General features: G+C 37.9%; 1 protein-coding gene across 5 annotated transcripts in view; it reads left to right on the top strand.

Annotated features, from left to right (window-relative positions):
* ARMC8 (armadillo repeat containing 8) overlaps positions 1–27,902 on the top strand; it is a 203,085-nt gene that overhangs the window by 95,262 nt on the left and 79,921 nt on the right. For all 5 annotated transcript variants that reach the window (XR_007515555.1, XR_007515556.1, XR_007515557.1 and 2 more), the window contains exons 7-11: positions 5,323–5,403; positions 7,067–7,142; positions 7,235–7,325; positions 9,090–9,150; positions 11,181–11,381. Coding sequence is in view for 2 of the 5 variants with exons in the window: in XM_049870498.1 (XP_049726455.1) it covers positions 5,323–5,403; positions 7,067–7,142; positions 7,235–7,325; positions 9,090–9,150; positions 11,181–11,381 (510 nt within the window). In the remaining 3 variants the exon portion in view is untranslated. The remainder of the gene's footprint in view (positions 1–5,322; positions 5,404–7,066; positions 7,143–7,234; positions 7,326–9,089; positions 9,151–11,180; positions 11,382–27,902) is intronic.

Here is a 27,902-nt window from a genome sequence, read left to right as displayed (position 1 = left end):
ACCAATAAGAAGGTGACATTTAAGGAAGGACTAGAAAGAGATAGAAGAGTGAGCCATATGGGGGAAAGTGCATTCTAGCAGAACGACTAGCAAGTTCAAAGGCCCTGAGATGAAAGTATGCCTAGATTATTCAGGGAACAGCAAGTAAGCTGGAGGGGAGTGAGTAAGGGGGTAAGAAGAAGATGAGGTCAGAGCAGAGTCAAAATATGACACCAAGGTTTTTAGCTTGAGCAACTAGGTAAACCAGTTTGCCCTTAACAGAGGTGGGTTTGTGGGGAGAAATGAGACATCCAAAGATGTTAAGTAGGTAGCTGGATAGATGAGTCTGGAATTCAGGGGAGATATCTGGGCTGAAGATAAAATATTTGGGGGTTTGTCAGGTTCATAAATAGTACTTAACAAGATATTGAAGTTACAGATTATCCACTTTGCATTTTTAGCTTTGAGTCATTTTTCCTGCTTCCTTGTTTATATTTTGGTGTTGTTCTGCCTTAATCCTCTGATTTTGACCAGAAATTAATTTTGAGGAGACCATAATTAGGAAGGCAGAAACTTCTAATAGGCAAGTGACAAGTACTAAAGCCAGATGACTTTAAGATATTTTACTTGAATGAAGTAATATCACTTGTCTTTGATGTGGGTTCTTTTTCACTGTTATATTTTTCTCAGTGAAGTAATTAAGTATTTTTAAAAATGTTTTACATTGAGTGACTGTGTCTCTTTGAAAGTATTCTTTGAATTACTTTAGAGTTTAGGATATAAGCCACTTAACACAAATCAGTTTTATAGAAAGGCAATTGTGAAAATGCTATTTTTAAAAACTGCCTCTGAGCAACAAAGGCACAGGTGTGACAGTATGTTGAATGTTTCGTGGGATGCCCGTTTTTATTGCACATGCTGCTCCATTGCTGGATGATACAGCAGAAAGTACACAGAACCAAGAGAGCATATTTGAATTTGATTATGGCTCTACTGCTAGCCAACTACAGGAGAAAAGACTTGGTGATCTGTTTCTGTAAAGATTATAGCCTCTGTAGTAGGGCAGTTCTGGCATGTCATACAGGGTTGCTATGAGTCGGAATTACTTGACAGCACACAACAACAGCAGCTAACTAACTCGTTAAGTGACCCTAGGCAAGTCTTCTAACCTCTCTAGACCATTTCCCTTATGACAAAAATAATGCACTTGAATTGGCTGGTCTCTATAACTTGTTTTAATTTTAAATATTCATAACTCTTATTATTTGAATCATTTGAAGAATCATAGATATCACCAAATAATCAACTTTTAGAACATGTCGTGCCAGTAATAATATTGATAATTGTTTGTAATAACTATTTGTGTGGAAATGCAGCCATTCGCTGTCTATATTTTTCTTTTTAAAAAATGGGTATAAAATGAGTATATAAATAGTGCCGATTTGAATTCCTGTAGTTTATTTATTCATTTGTTCATTCCATAGCTTTGGTATGTTAAATCCAGTTGTTGGGATATGGCCCCACAGCATTTCAAATTTTATAATCATACATGAAATTTGAATACTGCATTGGTTTAGAGGCTCCCAATTAAGATGGAGTTATATTTAAAAATAATGGTGAAAAGCGGTCATGGTCCCCAAACCTTCCTTCTGTTGGCCCAGGACAGGAACCATTCCCGAAGACAACTCATCAGACATGAAAGGGACTGGACAGTGGGTAGGAAAGAGATGCTGATGAAGAGTGAGCTAATTATATCAGGTGGACACTTGAGACTGTGTTGGCATCTCCTGTCTGGAGGGGGGATGGGAGGATAGAGAGAGTTGGAAGCTGGCAACATTGTCACGAAAGGAGAGACTGGAAGGGCTGACTCATTAGGGGGAGAGCAGGTGGGAGTACGGAGTAAGGTGTATGTAAACTTATATGTGACAGTCTGACTTGATTTGTAAACGTTCACTTGAAGCTCAATAAAAGTTAATAAAAAAAAAAATAAGGTGAAAAGATCAAACACAGTGCATTTCTCTGCATACATAATTGTTCCCTGCTGCTTACAAGACATCTTACTTTTTATCCTTCAAATTCTTTACCCCAAAGATTATGGGAAGTATTTGTTACAAAAGAAGTTTTTTTCCTCTCTGGGGTCACGCATAGGATTGAGTAAAGATTGCAAGGAAGAAATTAGTGACTGAACCAACTAAAGAGGAGAAGCTATGGTTTGACAGTTACCTAGTCTCTCTTTAGCCTTTCTCCAAATCACCCTGCGTGAACGTGGGGTTAGTAAGCCAGTTTCCACAGTGTGTATGGGAAGCACATAAGCCCTCACCATCTTAAACTCCGAAAGATAGTTCTCAGAAATCCTGAGCAACTGTTTATGAAATGGCAACAATTTAGAAGTTAGAATTCCAATTATATTACTACTGACCTTTTTTATTCTTCAATAAATCAAGGAATTTCAGAGAAATAATGATTTACTCATAACAAATACTATAGTAAAAAAAAAAAATTTTTTTTTAATTTTTTTTATTTAGTAGCTCTCCCCTTTTTCTATGTCCCCTTCTCAAGTATGTAGATTTATTTAGTATTAATACCGGTATGTGCACATTAGTAACTTAAAGTGTTATCTCACTTAATTTCAGTGAAGGGAGCCCCTGTGAATGAGCCTTAAAATTTTATTATGGATCTTATTTTGGGCTTACATGTAAAAATAAACAACATAAAAATGAAAGGTTTTTATAAGTATGTAGATTTATTTAGTATTAATACCGGTATGTGCACATTAGTAACTTAAAGTCTTATCTCACTTAATTTCAGTGAAGGGAGCCCCTGTGAATGAGCCTTAAAATTTTATTATGGATCTTATTTTGGGCTTACATGTAAAAATAAACAACATAAAAATGAAAGGTTTTTATAATTAATGACAATAAAGAGGCCATCAGATGGGTTATTTTCAAAGTTACATGTTGTTAGTATGTCCGTGGAGAAGCTTATCTTATATTTTAGGCTATTGCTATTGTCAGTGGGTTTAGAAATGCTGTAATGGTTTCTTGAGATCTGGTTATATCTCGGAGTTCCTGGGTGGCACAAATGGTTAAGTGCTCGGCTGCTAACTGAAATGTTGAAGGTTTGAGTCCACCCAGGGGTGCCTAGGAAGAAAGCCTTGGTTATCTACTTCTGAAAAATCAGCTGTGGAAAACCCTGTGGAGCACAGTTCTACTCTGACACACATGGGCTCACCATGAGTGGGAACCGACTCAACAGCAGCTGGTGGCTGTATTCTAGAGCACTTAAATTTGGCCATTTGTTTATAGTGGCAAATACTAATTAGCAGACTAAAAGAAACCTGAGTCAATATGAGTTTTCTCTTATGACATTCTTCAATTCTGTCAGTGGTGCAAACATGGCTGAAATCCTTGCAGAGCATTTAAGTTTCTCTCCTGCAGAAGAACTAGTAATTTGATGGTTTTTTTTTTTTTTTACCTAGGATATCAGCTAAAACAACACTGAGACGTTTTGGATGACCAATCCTAAAAGGATTGAGAAGTTTCTGATGAGTAATCCTAAAAGCTATTTGGGTAACTTTTCAGGACTGAGATTATTCAAATTTATCATAATTTAGAGCACTCAGGAATAGACGCTAGAAGATTTTTAATGAGGCCCAGAGTTTTGGAGTATCTTTCCTTTACCTCCTTGTCAGGGTTGACTATAAAACATCATTTCATTGTTGGGAAATCCTGGACTGTGTTTGAGGTTTGAGCTCATTTTTAGCAAATGAATTGCAGCAAAACTATCATTTTCTCAAAGCCTTTCTTTACCCACCTCAAAAGAGTATGGAATTGTTTGGCATACCTAGTCCTATGAGTTGACTTACACACTGTAGAGCAACCTGAGCAACCTTGAATATTTTTTACAAAAATCTTCAATTCTAAATGTCTTAAAATAGAATTGAATATGGTATGATAATAGCTAGGATTTGGGAGCAAGTTTAAATGTTTAAATTATATTCTAGCTACTTTTTCTAGAATCAAGCACTTTAATTTTCATTTATTGGGGAAACTGTTCTAAAATAGCATAGACCTATGATCTCCCTAGTTTGGTATGTGAACTTTCACTTCTCTTTCCCTTCCTTCCTCTCTTTGTATTGTAAATGACAGGAAGGTGGGAAATGCTGTCCTGAAACACAGAATCATCAGAATATAACCAATTATTTTTTTCCATTGGAAGTTAGAAAATGTGTAGAAATTGAGTGAAATTGATGAACTTTATCAAAAAGAATCCTTTTAATAGAATATAAAATGCTTAGAATATAAAATAGCATATGACTGTTGTATATTCAGAAATATGAACGCTAATGTTCCCTCTTCAAAGATGGATGTTTTGGTCTAAGGAATAATGAGCATCTGCAAAATAGTTGTTAGATAGTGGTTTGGGAGATTGGTTTGGGGTTTCTTGTTCTGGACCGATCGCTGGTTTCCTCTGGTGACCCTGACAGGTAGCCTACTTTCCAGTGCTATGTTTTTCTTCTGTGAAGAATGATTAGCATGAAATAACATCCTTGTCCTGGCTGTAATTGGCTTTTTATTAATTGAGTGGATGAGGTGGGACATAAAATGAACAAGAATTGTGGCTAATGCTTAAGCCATTAGCTTTTGCCACTTTGAAGATCTTCATTAAAGTGATAATTAGAATACAGAATTGATGAAAAATACAAAATGCCTTGATTTTCCTATCTCTTTACCGTCCTATGCCAAGAAGTGATAAAATTGAAAAAAGAGAGAGATAACTAATTATGAGATAGAAATAGAAACCAAAACACATTGTTCACTTCTTAGTGGTGGAGCATTGTTTCTTAACCATAGCATTACTCACACTTCCCTTACATGATGAGGGTAGCCTCTGGCCCAGTTCCTCCTGCAGTTAGCTTTAGAGTTCCCCCTGACTAAGCTCATCAGTCTTAAGTTGTGAGAATGACTGTGCCACTGTCTTCTGTGGGCATAGGGTGAGGGTGTGCATATGAAATGCAGAGTCCGTATTGGCCATGATGCTGTGGTGGTGTGCTATTGAAGAATTGTAAGGGCCTGTGCCAGGATAGCTTCTGTGCCTCCTTCCTCATTTTGGGGAAGTAAAGAAGCAGCAGTTCTAGAGCTGGGATGAGGTAAGATATGGCAGCCCTATGTAGGACTGAAAACAACATCTACCCTGCTTTTTTGCAGTGTCTGATAACGTTACTGATTATGCAAGGAAAAGGTAACTAAGAATTTTACATTGTGGTGAATTTAAGTAAATGTGGTTTAATTGGAACAGATCATTACTCTTCTTAGTGTGTTATTATATTCTCTTTTCTTACAGGGGCCAGATCATCAAACAATTTTATTTAACCATGGTGCAGTTCAGAATATTGCTCACCTACTAACCTCAGTGTCCTACAAAGTAAGATGTTAAAAATTATGGCCAGATTTTTATAACTTGTTTTTGGTTTCTAGAGTCCTGCTTTAGAAAGAGGCCCACATATTTTATTGCTTCTTTGATAGGTATGATCAATAATAATATTTTATCAGTAATATGGGGCGTTGTTTTACCTATAGAATGCTCTTTTAAAAAAAGAAAGCAAGCTTCCTTCGTATTTCCATTTTTTCAGGATATGGTTGTGGTGTGAGTTGCTATTGATTTTACCTGTGATCATTAATAGTATTTAAAGTCGTTCCTTGTTTATATAGAAATATGTAGAAAAAGTGGCATGCTATATCCAGAAGATTTTTAATTTCATATTTGAGAAATTTATTTAGCCACAGTGACTCAAACTTATAGCGTATATTCACATACGCATCAACATTTAACATGTGTTCTGTTTTGTATTTTGAGTTAAAAAGTCAAGTTTTTAGGTTTGTTCACTACATTTTCTCTGCTGTCTGTTACATATAGGTGAGCAGCATCATAATGTATTATCAGGCATTGAGTTAAAACTTTGGCCATTCATTGTTGCCTATCTAGCAAGTTGTAGCAAATTTGAGAGTTGAGACATTGTTCTTATTATGTTACATTAGACTTGGGTATGCCAGGAGTTCCCTGCAGAGCAGGGAAGCAGTAATTTTTGTCTTTTATCCACATGCACTGATTCTAGCCTGCTCTTTTGGTCCTTATCATTATTACAGGCTAAGGCCTGCAAATGTGTACGTTCTTCCTATACTTCAGACGTCCAAAATTCCGTCTTGGTGAACAGTTCACAAGGGTAGGCATGGAGGATGGAGCCAGACTGAGACCAGCCAGAGGCAGGGGAAGGAAATACACACTGAGAGCTGCCTTATCTGCTCTGCCCATGCAGAAGCTGACATCAGTCAGATTTTATGTCTAGAATCAGTTGCTTGGTACTTTTTATTGCTCCTCTTCTTCTGTGTCCTTTAGCTTCATTAATTCCACCTGCTCTTCTTCCATTTCTTTCTCTCCTTTTCCTTGCTGGACTTCCATATCTGCCATAACAAATTTAAAAACTTACAAGTTGTGAAAGGAAAAAGTGTCTGGTAACATTGCTGTTTTGCCACGGCAGCATCATTGTCAGTGTCATTAAGATGCTCCAGGTTCCACCTGTGGGCACATTCTTGTGTTGTAGAGCAATGCCTAGGTGAGGAACAGGGCTTCTTCATACCCCAGTGATCTTTCCTGCTAACCTCCGATTCCACACAAGAAAATCATGTATAGACTCCATCTTGGAAATGACTAGATCATCTGGTGAAAATTGATCCAGACGAAGAATAATGGCTCTTAGAGGAGCCTTGGTCTTACCAGCATTGTATTTGGTGCAGTGTTGTCCTTTTAACTTTGATTAGGGATTGATCTAGTTCAAGTTGGTTAGTTCTTCCTTACTATTTTTTCTATTACTTCAAAATTAATTTTAGCTTTCTATAGTTCATTTTAACTCTTAAACTGTACTGTTCAGATGTCAAGTGTTATTTTTATTCATTTGAGGCCTTTTGTTAGTATTTTAAACATGTTTAATTTAGTTATTTCTTTAGAAGAAGAGTTCAGATTCTGAAAGATTAAGATTCTTATTTGAAAAATTCATATAAATGCATATTTTGTTCATTTATTTTTACAGGTTCGAATGCAAGCACTGAAATGCTTCTCAGTTTTAGCTTTTGAAAACCCCCAGGTATCGATGACCCTGGTAAATGGTAGGCTGGAACTTTTAGTTGAACTACATGATTTAATTAATGAACTTTGTAGATTAAAGAATTTCATTAATCCTTCTTTGTTTTATTTTTAGTTTTGGTTGATGGAGAATTGTTACCACAGATTTTTGTGAAGATGTTACAGAGGGATAAGCCTATTGAGATGCAGCTCACATCAGCAAAATGGTAAAAGTCAAGACGATGGGAAGAAAGACAGTGTTTTATCAATACCCTAGAGTATTTTTGGACAGCCTAATTAGCTAACTTTCAATCTACATCTTGTTTTGGGATTTTGAAATCTGGAAATCATGGGATTGTCTCACACTTTATTAAATGGATGTGAGCATTTTCCTCAGTTTACTATTAGTAGTATGCAGAACAGGAACTATAATATAACATCTAATGCTACAGAAAACTACTTTAATACTTTCTCAACTTATTCTCTTTGTATTTCAGTTGAAATAATACAAAATTAGATCAGATTTAACTAACATATATTGTGCTAAGTATTAAGCCAGGAAAATATAAAAATGTAGAGGCATGGAGAAAAGTTGAAATTAATTACCAAGGCATGGTTTCAGAGAATGCGCTTGCCCATCTTTAGAAGAACAAAACAAAAAAATCCCCATAGAAACGTGACAGTTTATAAGATAGTTAGGTTCTTATTAGTTCTTATTGGTGTAATTCCTTGCTCACCTGAGCACTCAGCACATGATCATTCTGTGATTACTGTCTTCAGCAAATGTGTTGAACACGTGTTGTATAGGGTTCTGTGCTAAGTGAATTGTTGAGTATCAGTATGTAAGAACCTGTGTCTCTCTAATGTTTTGGTGAGGAATTTTCAAAGAATTATTCATCCATTTATATTTATTGCTTATCTATTATTTATTTGTATTTTTTGTTGCTTTTGTCTTCAGAACTGAGCATTTGCCTTGTTAGTAATGTTCTCATGTAAAAGGTTTTAAAAACAATGTGGTAGCAAGCCTCAAGATACTAATAACAGCTATACAGAATGCAGTCCTTTACAATACAAGTAAAAGAATTTTACTAATTTGCTTAGAGCTGTCTATAAAATCCAAAATGGGGTGTTTAGGTTTTTTCCTTCAGCTTACTAAGGAGTCTAATTTAAAGAGGAAATTCATTAATTTAAATTTCTGAGGTGCTTAGTGTTCACTGCCTGCCTAGGGAATTCAAATTAATTTTATTCTTATTCAAAGCAAGATATAATTGTGAAGATAAATTGTTTTTAATATACCCAAATCATTGACTCGTCTCCAAAGCCACTGCTGGAAATCTCTGAATGGTTAGTTAATTTCTGATGGATAGTTATAAGTGATATAAGTTAAATGCCTCTTCTGTGGTACTCCTACTGCTGTTGGAGTTGGAATAGCCCAGACTAACTTCATTTAAAGTTTGATACTCTGTTAACCTTGTATTTTATTTTTAATGATTTTTTTTCTTCCTTTTTATTATGGAGGAGGCCTGGTGGTACAGTGGTTAAGCATTTATTTGGCTACTATCCAGAAGGTCGGCAGTTCGAACCCACCAGCCGCTCCTTGGAAACTATGAGGCATTTTTACTCTGTCCTGTAGGGCTGCTGTGAGTCGGAATTGACTTGATGGCAATGCGTTTGGGTTCAGTCGTTTGGGTTTTTTATTATGGAAATTTTCAAACATAAAAATACAAACAAAAGTACAAAGAACCCCCTCAATGTCCCCAGCAAAATTTATCAACTCATTAGGACATTTATTTTTAAAAACAATTTTGTACGTATTTTTTTAAATATCTGGCTTATTGTCTGTATATATCAGTTAGTTCTCTTTACCTGAACCCCTCAGATAAGAGAATGTCAAAACCTTTTCCCTCAAGAGGAATGATAGTACTTGTCTTTTTTTTCCACATAATATCTTAAAGGCAAGCAAAAACTTACTTTCTGCCATCTTATTCCAGTTTAACTTATATGTGTAGAGCTGGAGCAATTCGTACAGATGACAGCTGTATTGTATTAAAGGTGAGCTAATTAATTCTCTCAAAAATATATTGTAAAAATTATCCAGTCATGTAAATGTTGAATGTAAATATTAGTATTCCTGTTTGTTTTTTACGCATTAATAATGGTATGTGTGCATAGCATAAAATAATATTAAACTTTTCACTGGAATGCCACGTAGTTTTAAAAAAATGGTTTTAGATGTATTTTGAAAGTCCAAGTGAAATAGTCCTTTCCTTATCACAAATTCCCAGTTTTTATAGTAATTAGGAGGACATAGAATTTGCAAATTCAGGTGAAATAGGTAATACTATATTCTTGATTTTCATTCAGTTTGCAACATATTTTGTAGGCAAGCAGTTTGCCAACTGTATAGATAAAGACTTTATATCACTGCTATGGTATATAATCAAAAGGCATAATGAGAGATAATAAGTAAATGATGCATAAAGGCAATCATCATCATCATGGTTTGTCAAATGCAACTAGAACTCAGAAAAACCTGGGGAAGAAACCAGTTCTAAAAGTCATAAGACCTGGGTTCTGGTTTTAGCACTCTAACCACTGGTTGGCTTGATAACCTTGGGCACACCCAGACTCCTAATGCAAGTGGAGGCAGTTATTCTTGCCTATCTATCCCACAGGGTTATTGTGAGGATGACAATATATTAAATACATTAAAATTTCTTATTAGCTATATAGAACAAAACAAGTATAAATAAATTGATCGTGTGCTGTATAATGAATGTGAAATATCTAATTGTCATTGTTCAAAAGGTGAAAGCAAGGATAAAAGAGCATTAAGAAGACTAATGTTTGCTTTAGTCTTTGGTGAAGAGCCAATTTAATAAGATCTGATGACTCCCTAAATAAACAGCCCTATATAGAGTGCTAAGGAATGGCATACACATGACCTTGGTTTATTTACTTCTCAACCCTTCTTTTCTTCCTTGTTGAAACTAAGTTAATAGTATCTTCCTTGTGGGGTTGTGAACATTAAATTCAATAATCCATGTAGAGTATGGTATTGGTAAATATACCATACATTGATAAATATATCTTATTATTCAAAGAAAAAATAAGAATATATCTTACCCTCATGAGCCTAGGATTGAGTTGTAGAGCCCGAACTAATATGTAGGAAATCGATAGTGATCAGTAAAGCACTAAACTCTGTGGTAAAGATGTAATAGGAACTTAGAAAACATCAGAGCACAGTCGACTGCAGTAGTTGAGGAGGGGACCCTATAATTACAACATTTCAACTTATACTTCCATATTGTCCTTTAAAGCAGATTAATCAGCCTTAGAAATAGTAAGGACATGGGATATTTTCTTGAGAACCTAATGCAGATAAATCACCAAGACCAGCGGCCAAGATTTTCGAAGGACCGCAGAGGTGAATTTGGACTAGTTGATACCACCGCCATTCCAAAAGTCCTTGGGAAAAGCTAGGAACTGTGACTGCTGCATTTCACTTGCATTATAGGAGAACTGGTGGGATCTGAATAATGCTAAGATCACCAAATTTTTAAAGCTATATTTTGTTTTTGCCACTGTAGATGTTAATCTCCAAACAAAAAATAACATCACAGCCATACTACTTGCTGAGGAAATAATAGCATAGTTTTTCTAAAGCAAGATTTTTTCTGATCAAAGTACTGCATCTCTTTTAGGTAAATAAATACATACGTGGAACAGAACCCTCAGAAATAACTTGTTAGAGATCCTTAAATGTCTTTTATAAGGTTGTATAAAAACCTTCAGTCTTACCGATCACAAAAGCCTGATTAGAGTTTGTATTGATATAGTTTGAATGTATGATTAGCATTTAGTATGTCAGTTCACAAATGATTAATATGTGCTGAATTTGTTTGTTTTTGCATTCCAAAAAAAACCTTTCATTATTTTTTTGGAAGTCATTAAGGGAAACATTGACCATAAACATGACTCCCAATAAAAACCATTGAGTTGACTCAGTCACTATATGCCTCCATCAAACTGTCTTTACCTTTACCAAAAAATAAATAATTAATCTCACTACCTTTCAGACATTGCCTTGTTTGGTTCGAATGTGCAGCAAGGAGAGATTACTGGAGGAGAGAGTTGAAGGAGCTGAGACACTGGCATACCTGATTGAACCAGATGTTGAGCTACAGAGAATTGCTAGCATAACTGATCACCTCATTGCCATGCTTGCTGATTATTTCAAATACCCCAGCTCAGTGAGTGCCATCACTGATATTAAAAGGGTATGTTTTCTTTTCCCTTTCAGAAGCTCAAGAGAGAGATCTTTTTTTTACTGCTTCCAACTTTGAAACAATTGATAATTACAGTTCAACACCCTTTAAAATAAAGAAATCTGTTACTTTTGCTAATGTATATTATATTGCTTCAGAAGTTTTTAAATCTGATTTAATGTTTATTGTTAGAAGTTTTTATACTAAGCAGATAAACAGGAAAAAAGACAATTCCATCCCTAACTCCCCACTAAAGCCCAAAGCTAGTGGGGTCTGTGAGCTGGGCATTGACATATCAACATCATCTGATCCTATTCGAGGTCACAGGATCATCCCTGTTGCTATCTCTCCTCATTCTTTAGGTCAAGAGTAATCTTTTGTCACAGGTGTCTAACTGGCCTTTTTTTACCCTCCACTGTAGACTTTTCATACCTTTTCTTCTAACTTTTGCTGTTTCCTCTTTTCTCCACTTTTATGCTGTGCTTTGGGCCTGCTGGTGGTAGCTAGAGGACCATTTAACCCCTAGTTTGGGATGCTAAAGGACCGAATTTTGCTAACTTCTTCTCAAAATATAAGTTTCTTAGAAGAGATAGATACTCCCTTTAACTTTTTGCTTCTCAACCTGTTTGTCAGATCCATTTCTCTAAGCATAAGAGATGTCACTCTATAAGAGAAAGTTTGTTTAAACAGGCTGTAGTAGGGAAAGCATTGCCCCTTAATTAGCAGCCTCTACTGTTTCTACTTTTTTATGCTGATGGTCCCTTTTTTTTGAATAGTTGTTCTCTCAACTTCCCTGTGTTCCTCAGTCCTAAACCTCTCAGCTGCCTCATCCAGAAGGCAACTGTTCATTTGGCGTTGAATATTAAAAATGAAACTGTTACGGTTGTGGCTGTTCTCTGCCTTAGGAAGGGCCCAAAATAATATTCATCGACATTTGCATTAATTATGTACACTGACCTCTGTGTATTAAAGTTAGGTGTTTGTTCTTCCTTCGGTAGTGTTGTTTTTCCCAATAGACGTGACGGGGTTAATTGAAGTAGATACGCTCCCTTGCCTGTTTTCCCTCTGGCCACTTCTTGGCGCAGACACTGTATCACATTGGTACAAAGATACATGAATAAGCCCTAACTATGACCTCACAAATACCCTGAGTTGACCACCCCAGCAAGCCAGGTAAAATACTTTGATGGCCGTGAGAGTGAGGAAACATAGTTAAAAGATCTTTGGTGGACATGAGGATGAGGAAACATAGTTATAAAAACTTCTAGCCTATGCATATGCAAATCGTTTAATATGTAGAAGACCCTTTTGTTAGGAATTTTCCATTTCATTTTCATCATGGTAAAACTGGAATGGCAAAAATTATTTAAAAATAACCTAACACCAAATTTTGTATGAATTTGTTTTGTCATCTTTAATTTTGATGATCAGTTATCTAATGGTTTCGGACCATAAGCCTATAGCTACTAGAGTCGTAGAGAAAGTCTCACATGTCGATACACCAGTGTGTGATTTTCAAGGTGTATTAGTTCAAATCAGTATTCTAATACATGTTATGACTAGTAAGTAGTTGAGACTTTAGAAGTAACTATTTTAGAACTTACATATCAAAATGAGTATTGTATATTGGAAAGTTCCTCCTGTAATCCATCAGTGGCTGCTTTGATCAGAACAGTTTTGAAACTACCCTTACCAGTTCCCCTCAGAACCATACCAGATCAGTTTCAGTTTTTTTATTGTGTTTTTCTTTACCTTAAATGATATTTACCCAGCTGGATTTCCCCATCTTCTCCCACCACAATCAGTGGCTATTAACTTAAAACTCTCTTAGTTGATAAAGGTATGCCACTGTCATGGTTTTCTAGCCATATGCCATTTAGCTCCTTAGGAGGTTTCAAAAAAGGCCTAAGAATGTTATGAATAACACTTACATCATAGGATAACAGTGAACTTTTTCAAGGTAACTTCTATGGTGAAACTGGTTTTCGTTTGGTGATATAGTCAGGTTTATGGAAGAATTGATAACTTAAAAAGCCAGTTATGCATGTAGAAGAATAGGATTAATTGTTTTATACCAGTAAGTAATTTTAGTAATTTTCTTTAAAAAAAATTCCAGAACATAAATTTTTGATAACTGCAATAGCTTAAGAATAGCTAGTAATGATTATTATGGCATATTGTTTATTAAGCTTTTTCACAAAAGGATCCCTGTTTCTAAAAGATTTAAATGCAAATTATTTTTAATTGGGTTTAGGTGAAAGTTTATAGCTCAAGTTAATTTCGCATACGAAAATTTGTACACACATTGTTACACGACCCTAGATGTATTCCCTAAAATGTAACAGTACACTCCCCCTTTCCACCCTGGGTTTCACGTGTCCCTTCCACCAGCTCCGATGCCTTTCTGATTTCTCATCCTGCCTCCTGGCAGGAGCTGCCCATTTAGTCTACTGTATTTGCTAGAACTGCGAAGCACACTCTTCACGAGTATTATTTTATGTTTTATGCTCCAGTCTAATCTTTTTCTGAAGAGTTGGCTTTGAAAATGGTTTTAGTTCTGGGTTAACAGACAGTGCGGGGGCCATGTCTTCTGGGGTTCCTCTAGTCTCAGTCAGATGACTAAGTCTCGTCTTTTTACGTGAATTTGAGTTCTGCAGCACACTTTTCTCCTGCTCTGTCAGGGACTCTGTTGTGTTCCTTGTCAGGGTGGTCATTGGTGGTAGCTGAGCACTGTCTAGTTCTTCTGGTCTCAGGCTAATGGAGCCTCTGGTTTATGTGGCCCTTTTGTCTCTTGGGCTAGTATTTTCCCTGTGTTTTTGGTGTTCTTCATTCTCCTTTGGTCCACGTGGGTTGGGACCAATTGATGCATCTTAGATGGCTGCTCATAAGCTTTTAAGGCCCCACATGCCACTCACCAAAGTGGGATGCAGATCATTTTCTTTTTTTTTTAGTTGTACTTTAGATGCAGGTTTACAGGCAAAATAGTTTCTCATCAAACAATTAGTACACAGATTGTTCTGTGACATTGGTTAACATCACCACGACATGTCAGCACTCTCACTTCTCCACCCTGGGCTCCCTATACCAGCTTTCCTGTTCCCTCCTGCCTTCCATTCCCTGCCTTAGGGCTGGTGCGCCCCTTTGGTATTGTTTTGTTCCATGGGCCTCGTCAATATTTGGCTGAAGAGTGAACCTCAGGAGTGACCTTATTTCTGAGCTGAAAGGGTGTCTGGGGGCCAAACTCTCAGTGTTTCTCCAGTCTCTGTCAGGCCAGCAAGTCTGATCTTTCCTTCTGAGTTAGAATTTTGTTACTACATTTTTCTCCAGCTCTATCCAGGACCTTCTATTGTGATCCCTGTCTCAGCAGTCAGTGGTGGTAGCCGGGCACCATCTCGGTGTACTGGATTCAGTCTGGTGGAGGCCGTGGCAGATGTGGTCGATTAGCCCCCTAGACTAATCTTTCCCTTGTGTCTTTAGTTTTCTTCATTCTTCCTTTCTCCTAAAGGACCGAGACCAGTGGAGTATCCTAGATGGCCATTCACAGGCTTTTAAGACCCCAGATGCTACTCACCAAAGTAGGATGTGGAACATATTCTTTATAGACTGTTGTTGTTGTTGTTGTTAGGTGCCATCGAATCAGTTCTAACTCATAGCGATCCTATGCACAGCAGAATGAAACACCACCCAGTCCTGAGCCATCCTTAAAATCATTGTTATGCTTGAGCTCATGTTGCAGCCACTGTGTCAGTCCACCTGGTTGAGGCTCTTCCTCTTTTCTGCTGGCCCTGTACTCTGCTAAGCATGATGTCCTTCTCCAGGGACTGATCCCTCCTGACAACATGTCCAAAGTATATAAGACGCAGTCTCACCATTCGTGCTTCTAAGGAACATTCTGGTTGTACTTCTTCTAAGACAGATTTGTTTATTCTTTTGGTAGTCCATGGTATCTTCAATATTCTTTGCAAACACCACAATTCAAAGGCATCAATTCTTCTTCAGTCTTCCTTATTCACTGTCCAGCTTTCACATGCATGTGATGTGATTGAAAATATGATAGCTTGGGTCAGGCCCACCTTAGTCTTCAAGGTGACATCTTTGCTCTTCAACGCTTTAAAGAGGTCCTTTGCAGCAGATTTGCCCAATGCAATGTGTCTTTTGATTTCTTGACTGCTGCTTCCGGCTGTTGATCGTGGACCCAAGAAAAACGAAATCCTTGACAACTTCAGTCTTTTCTCTGTTTATCATGATGTTGCTCATTGGTCCAATTGTGAGGATTTTCGTTTTCTCTATGGTGAGGTGCAATCCATACTGAAGGCTGTGGTCTTTGATCTTCATTAATAAGTGCTTCAAGTTCTCTTCACTTTCAGCAATCAAGGTTGTGTCATCTGCATAACGCAGGTTAATAAGTCTTCCTCCAACACTGATGCCATTCTTCATTCACTCCAGCTTCTCGTATTATTTGCTCAGCATACACAGTGAATAGGTATGGTGAAAGGATACAACCCTGACGCACACCTTTCCTGACTTTAAACCAATCAGTATCCCCTTGTTCTGTCCGAACAACTGCCTCTTGATCTATATAAAGGTTCCTCATGAGCACAATTAAGTGTTCTGGAAGTCCCATTCTTCGCAGTGTTATCCATAGTTTGTTATGATCCACACGGTCAAATGCCTTTGCATAGTCAATAAAACACAGGTAAACATCCTTCTGGTATTCTCTGCTTTCAGCCAGGATCCATCTGACATCAGCAATGATATCCCTGGTTCCACGTCCTCTTCTGAAACCAGCCTGAATTTCTGGCAGTTCCCTGTCCATATAATGCTGCAGCTGTTTTTGAATGATCTTCAGCAAAATTTTGCTTGCGTGTGGTATTAATGACATTGTTCACTAATTTCCACATTCAGTTGGAACACCTTTCTTGGGACAAGGCACAAATATGAATCACTTCCATCAGTTGGCCAGGAAGCTGTCTTCCATATTTCTTGGCATAGACGAGTGAGCACCTCCAGCGCTGCATCTGTTTGTTGAAACATCTCAATTGATATTGCATCAATTCCTGGAGCCTTGTTTTTTGCCAATGCCTTCAGATAAGCTTGGATTTCTTCCTTCAGCACCATCGGTTCCTGATCATGTGCCACCTCTTGAAATGGTTAAACATTGACTAATTCTTTTTGGTTTAATGACTGTGTGTATTCCTTCCACCTTCCTTTGATGTTTCCTACGTCATTTAATACTTTCCCCATAGAATCCTTCAGTATTGCAACTTGAGGCTTGAATTTTTTCTTCAGTTCTTTCAGCTTGAGAAATGTCGAGCATATTCTTCCCTTTTGGTTTTCCATCTCCAGCTCTTTGCACATGTCATTGTAATACTTTGTCTTCTCGAGAGGCCCTTTGAAATCCTCTGTTCAGTTCTTTTACTTCATCAATTCTTCCTTTTGCTTTAGCTGCTTGATGTTTGAGAGCAAGTTTCAGAGTCTCCTCTGACATCCATCTTGGTCTTTTCTTTCCTGCCTTTTTGATGATCTCTTGCTTCTTCATGTATGATGTCATTCCACAACTCATCTGGTCTTCAGTCAGTAGTGTTCAGTGTGTCAAATCTGTTCTCCAAATGGCCTCTAAATTCAGGTGGGATGTACTCAAGGTCATATTTTGGCTCTCGTGGACTTGCTCTGATATTCTTCAGTTTCAGCTTGCACTTGCATATGAGCAACTGATGGTCTGTTCCACAGTCAGCCCCTGACTGATGATATTGAGCTTTTCCATCGTCTCTTTTCACAGATATAGTCAATTTGATTTCTGTGTGTTCCATCTGGCGAGGTCCATGTGTATAGTTGCCGTTGATGTTGGTGAAAGAAGGTCTTTGCAATGAAAAAGTAGTTGGTCTTGCAAAATTCTATCATTCGATTTCTGGCATTATTTCTATCACCAAGGCCATGTTTTCCAACTACTGAGCCGCCTTCTTTCTTTCCAATATTTGCATTCCAATCACCAGTAATTATCAATGCATCTTGATTGCATGTTCAATTTCAGACTGCAGCAGCTGATAAAAATCTTCTATTTCTTCATCTTTGGCCTCAGTGGTTAGTGCATAAATTTGAGTAATAGTCGTATTAACTGCTTTTCCTTGTAGGCATATGGGTATTATCCTATCACTGACAGCGTCGTACTGCAGGATAGATCTTGAAACCTTCTTTTTGACAATGAATGCAACACCATTCCTCTTCGAGTTGTCATTCCCAGCACAGTAGACTATATGATTGTCCAATTCAAAATGGCCAATACCAGTCCATTTCAGCTCACTAATCCCTAGGATATTGATGTTTATGCATTCCATTTCATTTTTGATGATTTCCAGTTTTCCTAGATTCATACTTCGTACATGCCAGGTTCCAATTATTAATGGATGTTTGCAGCTGTTTCTTCTCATTTTGAGTCATGCCACATCAGCGAATGAAGGTCCCGAAAGCTTTACTCCATCCACGTCATCCACTACTTTGAGGAGGCAGCTCTTCCCCAGTCATCTTTTGAGTGCCTTCCAACATGGGGGGCTCATCTTCCAGCACTATATCAAACAATGTTTCGCTGCTATTCCTCAGGTTTTCACTGACTAATGCTTTTCAGAAGTAGACTGCCGGGTCCTTCTTCCTAGACTGTCTTAGTCTGGAAGCTCAGCTGAAACCTGCCCTCCATGGGAGACCCTGCTGGTATTTGAATACCGGTGGCACAGCTTCCAGCATCACAGCAACATGCAAGCCCCTACAGTACAAACTGACAGACATGTTATAGATTATGTTGTGCCACTTGAGCTAGACATTCCCCGAGATCATGGTGCCCACAGCCCTCAACCCAGCAGTTTGGTCCCTCAGGGAGTTTGGATGTGCCTATGGAGCTACCATGACCTTGCCCTGTACAGGTTGTGATGGCTTCACCAGTATTGTGTACTATCTTACCTTTCACCAAAGTTTGCACTTACCTATTGTCTGTTAAGTGTTTTTCCATCCCCTCCATCGTAATCATCAAAGATTGTTTCTTTTTGCATGTAAACATTTTCATGAGTATTTACACTAGTGGTGTCATACAATATTTGTCCTCTTCTGATTGACTTACTTCACTCAGTGTAATGCCCTCCAGATTCATCCACGTTATGAGATGCTTCACAGGTTCATCCTTGTTCTTTATCGTTGCTTAATACTGCATTGTGTGTATGTGCCACAGTTTGTTCATTTATTCATATGTTAATGGGCATCTAGGTTTCCATATTTTTGCCACTATGAACAGTGCTTCACTGAACATGGATGTGCATCTGTATATCCGTGTGATGACTCATATTTCTTCAGGATATATTATCAGGAGTGGGATTGCTGGATGATATGGTATTTCTATTTCTAGCTTTCTAAGGAAGCACCATATCGTTTTCCGAAATGGTTACATCATTTTGCATTCCCACCAGCAGTGCATAAGAGTTTTGATTTCCCCACAGCCTCTCCAGCATCTGTTATTTCCTGTTTTATTGATTCATGCCAGTAATGCTGGGCTGAGATGATATCTCATTGTGGTTTTGATTTGTATTTCTCTGATGGCTTGAGATCATGAGCATTTCCTCATGTGTCTTTTGGCTGCTTGAATGTCTTCTTCGGTGAAGTGTCTGTTCATTTCCTTTGCCCATTTTTTAATTGGATTATTTATCTTTTTGTTGTAGAGGTGTTGAATTTTCTTCTAGATTTTAGGGATTAGACCTTTTTCTGATTTGTAATAGCCAAGAATCTTTTCCCAGTCGGTAGGTTCCCTTTTTACTCTTTTGGTGAAGTCTTTTGATGAGCTTAAGTGTTCAATTTTTAGAAGATCTCAGTTATCTAGCTTATCCTCTGCAGCTTGTGTGTTGTTGGTTGTGGGTTGTATCCTGTTAATGCTGTGTATTAGGGCCTCTAGTGTTGATCCTATTTTTCCTTCTATGAACCTCGTAGTTTTTAGCTTTAAATTTAGGTAGTTGATCCGTTTTTAGTTAGTTTTTGTATATGGTATAAGATATGGGTCCTGTTTCAGTTTTTTGCAGATGGACATCCAGTTGTGCCAGCACTATTTGTTAAAAAGACTGTCTTTTCCCCATATTATGGATTTTGGTCCGTTGTCAAAGATCAGGTGACCATAGATGGGTAGATTTACATCTGGGCTCTCAGTTCTGCTCCATAGGTCAATGTATCTATCGTACCAGTACCAGGCTGTTTTGACTACCGGAGCTGTGTAGTACATTTTGAGTCAGGTAGTGAGAGTCCTCCTACTTTATTTTTCTTCAGTAGTGCTTTACTTACCTGGGGCTTCTTCCCTTTCTATATAAAGTTAATGATAACTTTTTCCATCTCTTTAAAGAATGTTGTCGATATTTGAATCAGTATTGCATTGCATTTGTAATTGTAATTTGTAATTGTCATTTTCACAGTGTTGAGTCTGCCTATACATGAGCATAGTGTGTTTTTCCATTTATGTTGTTCTCTTTTGGTTTCTTGCAGTAGTGTTTTGTAGTTTTCGTTGTATAGGTCTTTTACATCCCTGGTTAGATTTATTCCCAAGTATTTTATTTTTTTAGGGGCTTTTATAAATGGTATTGTTTTCCTGATTTCCTTTTCATCATTCTCTTTATTTGGTATATAGGAATCCAACTGATTTTCATATGTTTATCTTGTATCTTGCTGCAGTGCTGAATCTTTCCATTAGTCCCAGTAGTTTTCTCATGGAGTCTTTTGGGTTTTCTATGTATAGTATCATACCATCTGCAAAGAGAGAGTTTAACTTGTTCATTACCAATTCAGATGCCCTTTATTTCTGTTTCTTGCCTTAGTGGTCTAGCTAGGACTTCCAACACAATGTTAAATAGGAATGGTGCTAAAAAGGGCATTCTTGTCTTGTTCCTGTTCTCAAGGGGAATGTTTTCAGCCTCTCTCCATTAAGAATGATGTTGGCCATTGGTTTTGCATAGATGCCCTTTATAACATTGAGACATTTTCCTTCTATGCCTATTTTATTGAGCATTTTTATCAGGAATGGGTGTTTGTCGAATGCCTTTTCTTCATTGAGATGATTATGTGATTTTTTTCTTTTTATCTATGTGGTGGATTACGTTGATTGCTTTTATAATGTTGAACCATCCTTGCATACCTGGTATGAATTCTACTTGATTGTGGTATATTCTTTTTTTTATATTCTGCTGAATTCTATTGGCTAGAATTTTGAGAATTTTTGCATCTATATTCATGAGTGATATTAATTTGTAATTTTTTTTTTTTGTGGTGTCTTTGCCTGGTTTTGGTATCAGGATTATGCTGGCTTCATAGAATGAATTCAGAGGTATCACTGAAACAGTTTGAGTACTGGTGTAAGCTCTTCTCTTAATGTTTGGCAGAATTCTCCAATGAATCCATCTGGGTCAGGACTTTTTTTGTTGGGAGGCTTTTTTTCATTACCTTTTCAATCTCTTCTCTTGTTATGGGTCTGTTCAGATTCTCAACACCATTTTGTGTTAGTTTGGGTAAAAGCAAACACGAAACCTACTGCCGTCAAGTCGATTGCAACTCCTCATAGCAACTCTATAGGACAGAGTAGAACTGCCCCATAGAGTTTCCAAGGAGCGCCTGGCAGACTCGAACTGCTGACTTCTTGGTTAGCAGCCATAGCACTTAACCACCACGCCACCAGGGTCTCCTTAGTTTGGGTAAGTAGTGTGTTTCTAGAAATTTGTACATTTCTTCTAGGTTTTCAAATTTGAGTACTTTTTCATAATACTCTGTTATGATCCTTTTTATTTCAGTTGGGTCTGTTGTAATGCCCCCCATTTCATTTCTTATTTGGGTTATTTGAGTCCTCTTCTGTTTTTCTTTTGTCAGTTTGGCCAGTGGTTTGTTGATTTCGTTGATGCTTTGAAAGAACCAACTTTTGGTTTTGTTGATACCGTCTGTTGTTTTTCCGTTCTCTGTCTCATGCATTTCTGCTCTGATCTTTATTATTTCCTTTGTTCAGGTGGTTGTGAGCATCTGTTGCTGTTCTCTGTTTGTTCAAGTTGTGTAGCTAATGTTTTGATTTTGTCCCTTCTTTTTGGATGTGGTCATCTATTGCCGTAAATTGACCTTTGCCCTGTCCCAGAGGTTTTGGCATGATGTGTTTTCATTCTTGTTTTAGTCTAGGAATTTTTTGATCTTGTCTCTGATTTATTCTATTACCCAGTGGTTTTTAAGCAGGGTGTTATTCAGTTTCTATGTAATTGATTTTTTTCCCTTACTCTTCCAGTTGTTAATTTCTACTTTGATGGCATTGTAGTCAGAGAAGATACTTTGTTTTATCTCAGTGTTTTGGATTTTGTTGAGGGTTCCTCTGTGGCCTAAGATGTGGCCTGTCTTGGAGAACGTTGCATGTGTGTTGGAAAAGAATGTGTACCTTTCAGCTCTTGGGCAGAGTTTTCTATATGTATCTGTGAGGCCAAGTTGACTGATTGTGCTCTTTAGTTCTTCTGTATCTTTTTTGAGTTTCTGTCTAGATGTTCTGTCCCTTACCGACTGTGGTGTGTTGAAGTGTCCTACTATTATTGTGGAACTGTCAGTTTGTCTTTTCAGTGCTGTTAGAGTTTGTTTTATGTATTTTGGAGCCCTGTCATTGGGTGCGCAGACGTTTATTATGGTTAAGTCTTCGTGATGGATTGACCCTTTAATCATTATATAGTGCCCTTCTTTGTCTTTTATGGTGGATTTTGTTTTAAAATCTGTTTATGTAAGATTAGTATTGCCACTCCTGGTCCTTTTAAGTAGTTATGTGCTTGATATATTTTTTTTGATCCTTTGATTTTTAATAAATTTACATTGTTATTTCTAAGGTGTGTCTTTTGTAGACAGCATTTTGATGGATCCTGTTTTTTTATCCACTCTGTCACTTTGTGTCTCTTTATGGATGCATTAGGCCATTTACATTCTGTGTCATTATCGATAGGTGTAAGTTTATTGCTGTCATTTTGTAGTGTTTTTTTTTTGTTGTTGTGCTAACATTTTCTTTGCTCCTCTTAGCCTCCTGTGCTGAGTTCCTTTTGTTTGTGGATATACTTTTCGTTTTTGTGGATTTTGTTTTTATTGAGACTTTGTTTTTCTTCTTTATTTTGAAGAGTAGGTTTGTTAACTTTCTTTGTGGTTACCTTGAAATTTACCCATATCTTCCTAGGTTCATACCAGCCTGTCATTACTTTGTATTGCCTTGTGTTCCTCTCCATTAGAAAGTTCTGTACCTTCACTGTATTCCCTCTTTTATTGTTCTGACATTGCTCTCATTTACAGATTAACCTCTCTGGTTCCCTGTTGCTGTTCTTTTGATTTTGAATAGTCCTTGAGACTTCGCTCCCTGCAGTGGCATCTGGCTGGTTCAGTCTTGCATCTGAGATTCAAACTGTCGTCTGATATTGTTTATTCTCGGACCAAAGGACTCCCTTTAATATTCTTGTAGGTTTGGTTTTGTTTTTACATGTTCTCTCAATTTCTGTTTATCTGGAAATGTCATAATTTCACCATCCTGTTTGAATGAAAATTTTGCAGGATATATTATTCGTAGTTGCCAGTGTTTTTCTTTCAAGGTTTGATATATATCATACCATTGCCTTCTTGCCTGCATAGTTTCTGCCAGATAATCAGAGCTTAGTCTTATTGTTTCTCTTCTGTATGTGACTTGTGTTTCTTGAGCTGCTCTCAGGACTTTGTCTTTGTCTTTGGTTTTAGCGAGTGTAATTATAATATGCCTTGGTGTTTTTCTTTTGGGGTCTGTCCTATATGGGGTTTGTTGAGCTTTTTAGATGTTTAGCTTTTCATCGTTCATGATCTTAGGGAACTTTTCTGTCAGCAATTCTTCAACGATCCTCTCTGTCTTTTCCGTTTTCTCTCCCTTTTCTGGACCTTTGATCACTTGCAAATTTCTGCTTTTGATTTTGTCCCACATAATTCTCAGTGTTTCCTCATTTTCCTTCATTCTTTTTTCTGATTTTTCCTCAAACAGAGTTGTATCCAAGTGTTTGTCTTCAGTTTCACTGATTATATCTTCCATCCTTTTAAACCTGCCCTTCGGCTCTTCTATGACCCTGTCCATTTCTGAAATCTTGATGGTTATCTTTTGAATTTCTAATTGTTGTTTTTGTATGATTTCTAGTTGTGAATTTATTTTGGCATTTTGTCCCTGTATTATTTTCCTGAATTCTTCCATTTTTTTGGTCTGTATTTTCCAAGAATTTGTCTGCCTTCTCCATGAATTTGCCTATTTTTTCCTCATTTTTATCTACTTTTCCCTTCAACTCTTGCATAGCTCTGGATATTAGAGATTTGAATTCCCTGTCAGATGGTTCTAGTGCCTTTGTTCTACTGTGTTTTATTTTGGTTCTACTGGTGTTTTATTTTGGATGCCTACAGGAACCATCTTGTCCTGTTTTCTTATATGTTTTGGTATCGTCTGCTGTTTTCGGGACATTCAGTAGTTATTTTCTTCGTTTCTTGATTGTAGTTTGTTTTGCCCTTGTTTTTTCTTTTATTTGGTTATGTCTGAGCAGGAGGTCTGTGTGCTCTTTATTGTTTGCTCATCTGTAGTCGCGATACTTTTCACCTCCTTGTCCAGTGGGTGGGGCCAGTCACTCAGCTGTGGTGCAGCAGGGCAGGTCCAGCTGAAGGGTAGGGGCTGGAATGGGGTGTTTGTGGTACGTACTAGGACTGACAGGGCGGGCCAGAATCAGTGCCAGGCAGGTTCCCCTAGGCCATGTCCGTGCAGCTCAGAGGTGTGACTTTTGCATACAGTGCAGGTAGGCAGGAAAGAGGGGGAAGGTTGTAATGTATGGAGCTATCATGGGTATGGGAAAGGAGGGAGAAACAGGAGCCAAAAACAAACAAAGAAAAACAGAGAGAGAGAGAGAAAAAGTGCAAAGAGACTTTGCTGTGGTAGTGGAGCGATGAGAACTCAAGAAACGGAGAGAAGCAAAGAGGAAAGAATAAAACAGAGAGAGAAAGGGAAACAGAAAAATAAACTAGAGAAAAATTTGGAAAAGAAAATAAAAAAGAAGAAAAGCACTCCCGGGGTCCCACCAGTGTGACTGTGAAGACTGGGGAAGTCTCCCAGGTTGTATAGTATAGAGGGGGTATAGATGTCACACAGCATCAGGTATTCAGGAGACAGGAAAAGAAGGTAAGCATAGACAGACAAAAAACCAAACCAAAACCAAGCCCAGTGCTGTCGAGTCAATTCCGACTCATAGTGACCCTATAGGACAGAGTAGAACTGCCCCATAGAGTTTCCAAGGAGTGCCTGGCAGATTCCAACTGCAGACCCTTTGGTTAGTAGCCATAGAACTTAACCACTATGCCACCAGGGTTTCCATAGACAGACAAGAACTGAGAAATGATAACAGACATAAGGAAAAAAGAAAAAGAGAAATGCTCCCAGGGATCCTGCCCAAGCATCTGCTCAGATTGGGGGAGTGGCTCCTAGGCAGTCCAGTGTAGCCCGGCTAGAAGGGCTTCCAAATGTGAAAAGAGAAAGAGAATAAAAAATACAGAGCAAAGTAAAACAAAACAAGCAAAAAAAAAAAAAAAAAGAAAGCTCCAGGTATACCACCAGTGTGGTGTCAGGGACTCAGCAAATGGATCCCCAGTCGATTGGGGCTTTACAGCCTTTCAAGAAGACACAGAGATGGCAAACGGAACCAAGTGTTCGTGAGAAAGGAGGGGGAGGTCGTGGGAGGTACAGAAGAAACCAAAAGAGACGGAAAGAAGCTGCCCCAGCTCAGGGACCTGGCCAGTGTGGATGGGATGAATCCAAGCAGCCTGGAGTGAAAGCAGCTGCCTTCTGGCCAAGAGAGTACGACAGCTGGAAGCAGAGGAGGCCGAAGGGGGAGGGGAAAAAGGGTGGGAGTTAGGAAGGCATATATCACTTGTTAATGGGTGCTGTGTCTACTCCTGGGAACTTTGCAAAGCTGCTTTCCCGCACTACCTGTTCGCTGATCTGCGGTGTGGGTGGGGCGAATCCAAGTGGCACAGACGGTGCACGTCTGGGCCGGCCTAACCACTGCAGCCAGCCAGGAAGCTCAGAGGTAGAGCAGCAGAGAAAGGGTGGGGGAGTGGAAAGCACGTATCCCTGGTTACTGGGTGCTCTGTCTCCTGCTGGGGGCTCCGTGAAGCTGCTTTCTGGTGCTCCCTGTCAGCCAATTTCTGACAGGAGTCCAAGGTGTTGAATCTGTGCTCTGTTAGCCGATAAGGAACCTCGGCACTTATCTCTCCTCGTTCTCAGTCCTGTCAGTTTCTTATTCCATTTGGTGTTTGGCTGAGTTCTTTATCTCTTCATTTGACACTAAGGGTTCCAGGAAAGACTTTTGTCTTTTACTTAGCTTTTCAGGTCTTTGTTGTGGAGGGATGGTGTGGTGCTTCTGTCTATGACACAGTGTTGGCTGGGAGACCCCGCTTGCAGAATATTTTCTTGATAAACGTCATGCCAGTTGACCTAGATGTCACCTGAAAGCATGGTGTGAAGTTTGGGCCATGTTTCATTTTTTTCATAGATGGATATCCATTTAGACCAGTACCGTTTGTTAAAGAGACAGTCTTTTCCCCAATTAATGGACTTTGGGCCTTGTTGATTATCAGCTGCTCATAAGTGGATGAATTTACGTCTGGATTCTCAATTCTTTTCCATTGGTCTATATATCTGTTGTACTACTACTAGGCTGACTACCGTGGTAGTATAATAAGTTCCAAAATCAGGTAGTATGAAGCCTCCCACTTTGTTCTTCTTCTTAAGTAATGCTTTACTTATCTGGTCCCTGTTCCCTTTCTGTATGAAGGGATTGGTGATTTGTTGCTCCATCTCATTAAAAAATGTCATTGGAATTAGGATCAGAATTGCACTGTATCTGTAGATTGCTTTGGGTAGAACTGACATTTTCACAATGTTGAGTCTTTCTATTCATGAGCAAGGTGTGTTTTTCCACTTATGTAGGTCTCTTTTGGTTTCTTTGAATAGTGTCTTGTAGTTTTCTTTGTATGAGTCTTTTACATCTCTGATTAGATTTATTCTGAAATATTTGATATTCTTGGGAGCTATTATAAATGGTATTGATTTGGTGATTTCCTCTTCAAAGTTCTGTTTGTTGGTGTAGAGGAATTCAACTGATTTTTAGATGTTTATTTTGTATTCTGATACTTTGCTGAAATCTTCTATTAGTTCCAGTAGTTTTCTTGTGGATTCTTTGGGGTTTTCTGTCTATAATAGCGTATCATCTGCAAATAGGGATATTTTAGGGATACTTTTACTTCTTCTTTACCAATTTGGATGCCCTTTATTTCTTTCTTCTTGCCTTATTGCTCTGGCTAGGACCTACAGCACAATGTTGAATAAGAGTGGTGATAAAGGGCATCCTTGTCTGGTTCCCATTCTTAACGGGAATGCTTTCAGATTCTCTCCATTTAGGATGATGTAGGCTGTTGGCTTTGTATAAATACCCTTCATTATGTTGAGGAGTTTCCATTCTAATCCTATTTTGCTGAGAATTTTTGTAATGAGTGAGTGTTGGACTTTGTCAAATGTCTTTCCTGCATCAGTTGATAAGATCATGTGGTTCTTATTTTATTTATGTGACAGATTACATTGATTGTTTTTCTAATATCGAACCATCCCTGCATACCTGGTATGAATCCTGCTTTGTCATGGTGAATTAGTTTTTTGATATGTTGTTGAATTCTATTGGCTAGAATTTTGCTGAGAATTTTTATGTCTATGTTCATGAGGAATATTGGTCTGTAATTTTCTTTTTTTTGTGTGGTGTCTTTACCTGGTTTTGGTATCAGGGTTATATGCTGGCTGCATAGAATGAGTTTGGGGGTATTCTATCCTTTACTATGCTCTGAAATACCTTTAGTAGCTCTAGTGCTAACTCTTCTCTGAAACTTTGGTAGAATTCTCCATTGAAGTCTCCAGGGCCAGAGCTTTTTTTTGTTGGGAGTTTTTCATTGTTGTTGATTTTGTATTTGCTGAGTGTTTATGTTTTTCTTGTTTTTTTATTTTGATGTGTAGGGTTTTTAGTTTCCTTTGTGGCTACCTTAATATTTACCTTTATTTTTCTAATTTTAAACCAGCCTTATTTCTTGATATTGCCTTGACTTCCTCTCCATGTGAAAGTTCTATGACATTTAGTCCCCCCCTTTTTTTTTTGGTGTTCTCATCTTTTACATATTGACATCCCTGTTTCCCTATTTTCAGTGTTTTAGCTTTGATTTATTGTTATGACTTCTCTATCTAGGTTGATACCTGGTTGTTCTGTCCTGTGTTCTAGTCTCGGGTTGTTATCTGATGTTAATTGATTTCCTAACCAGATGACTCCCTTCAGTATTTCTTGCAATTTTGGTTTGGTTTTTACCAATTTTCTAAACTTCTGTTTACCTGGAAATGCCTTAATTTTGCTGCCATGTTTGGGAGACAGTTTTGCTGGATATATAAATCTTGGTTAGCAATTTTTTTCCTTCAAGGCTTCAAATATG

The sequence above is a fragment of the Elephas maximus genome, chromosome 26 (genome assembly GCF_024166365.1).
Source record: "Elephas maximus indicus isolate mEleMax1 chromosome 26, mEleMax1 primary haplotype, whole genome shotgun sequence".
In the NCBI taxonomy this organism is placed as follows: domain Eukaryota; kingdom Metazoa; phylum Chordata; class Mammalia; order Proboscidea; family Elephantidae; genus Elephas; species Elephas maximus.
This window is presented reverse-complemented; position numbering and strand designations above follow the sequence as displayed.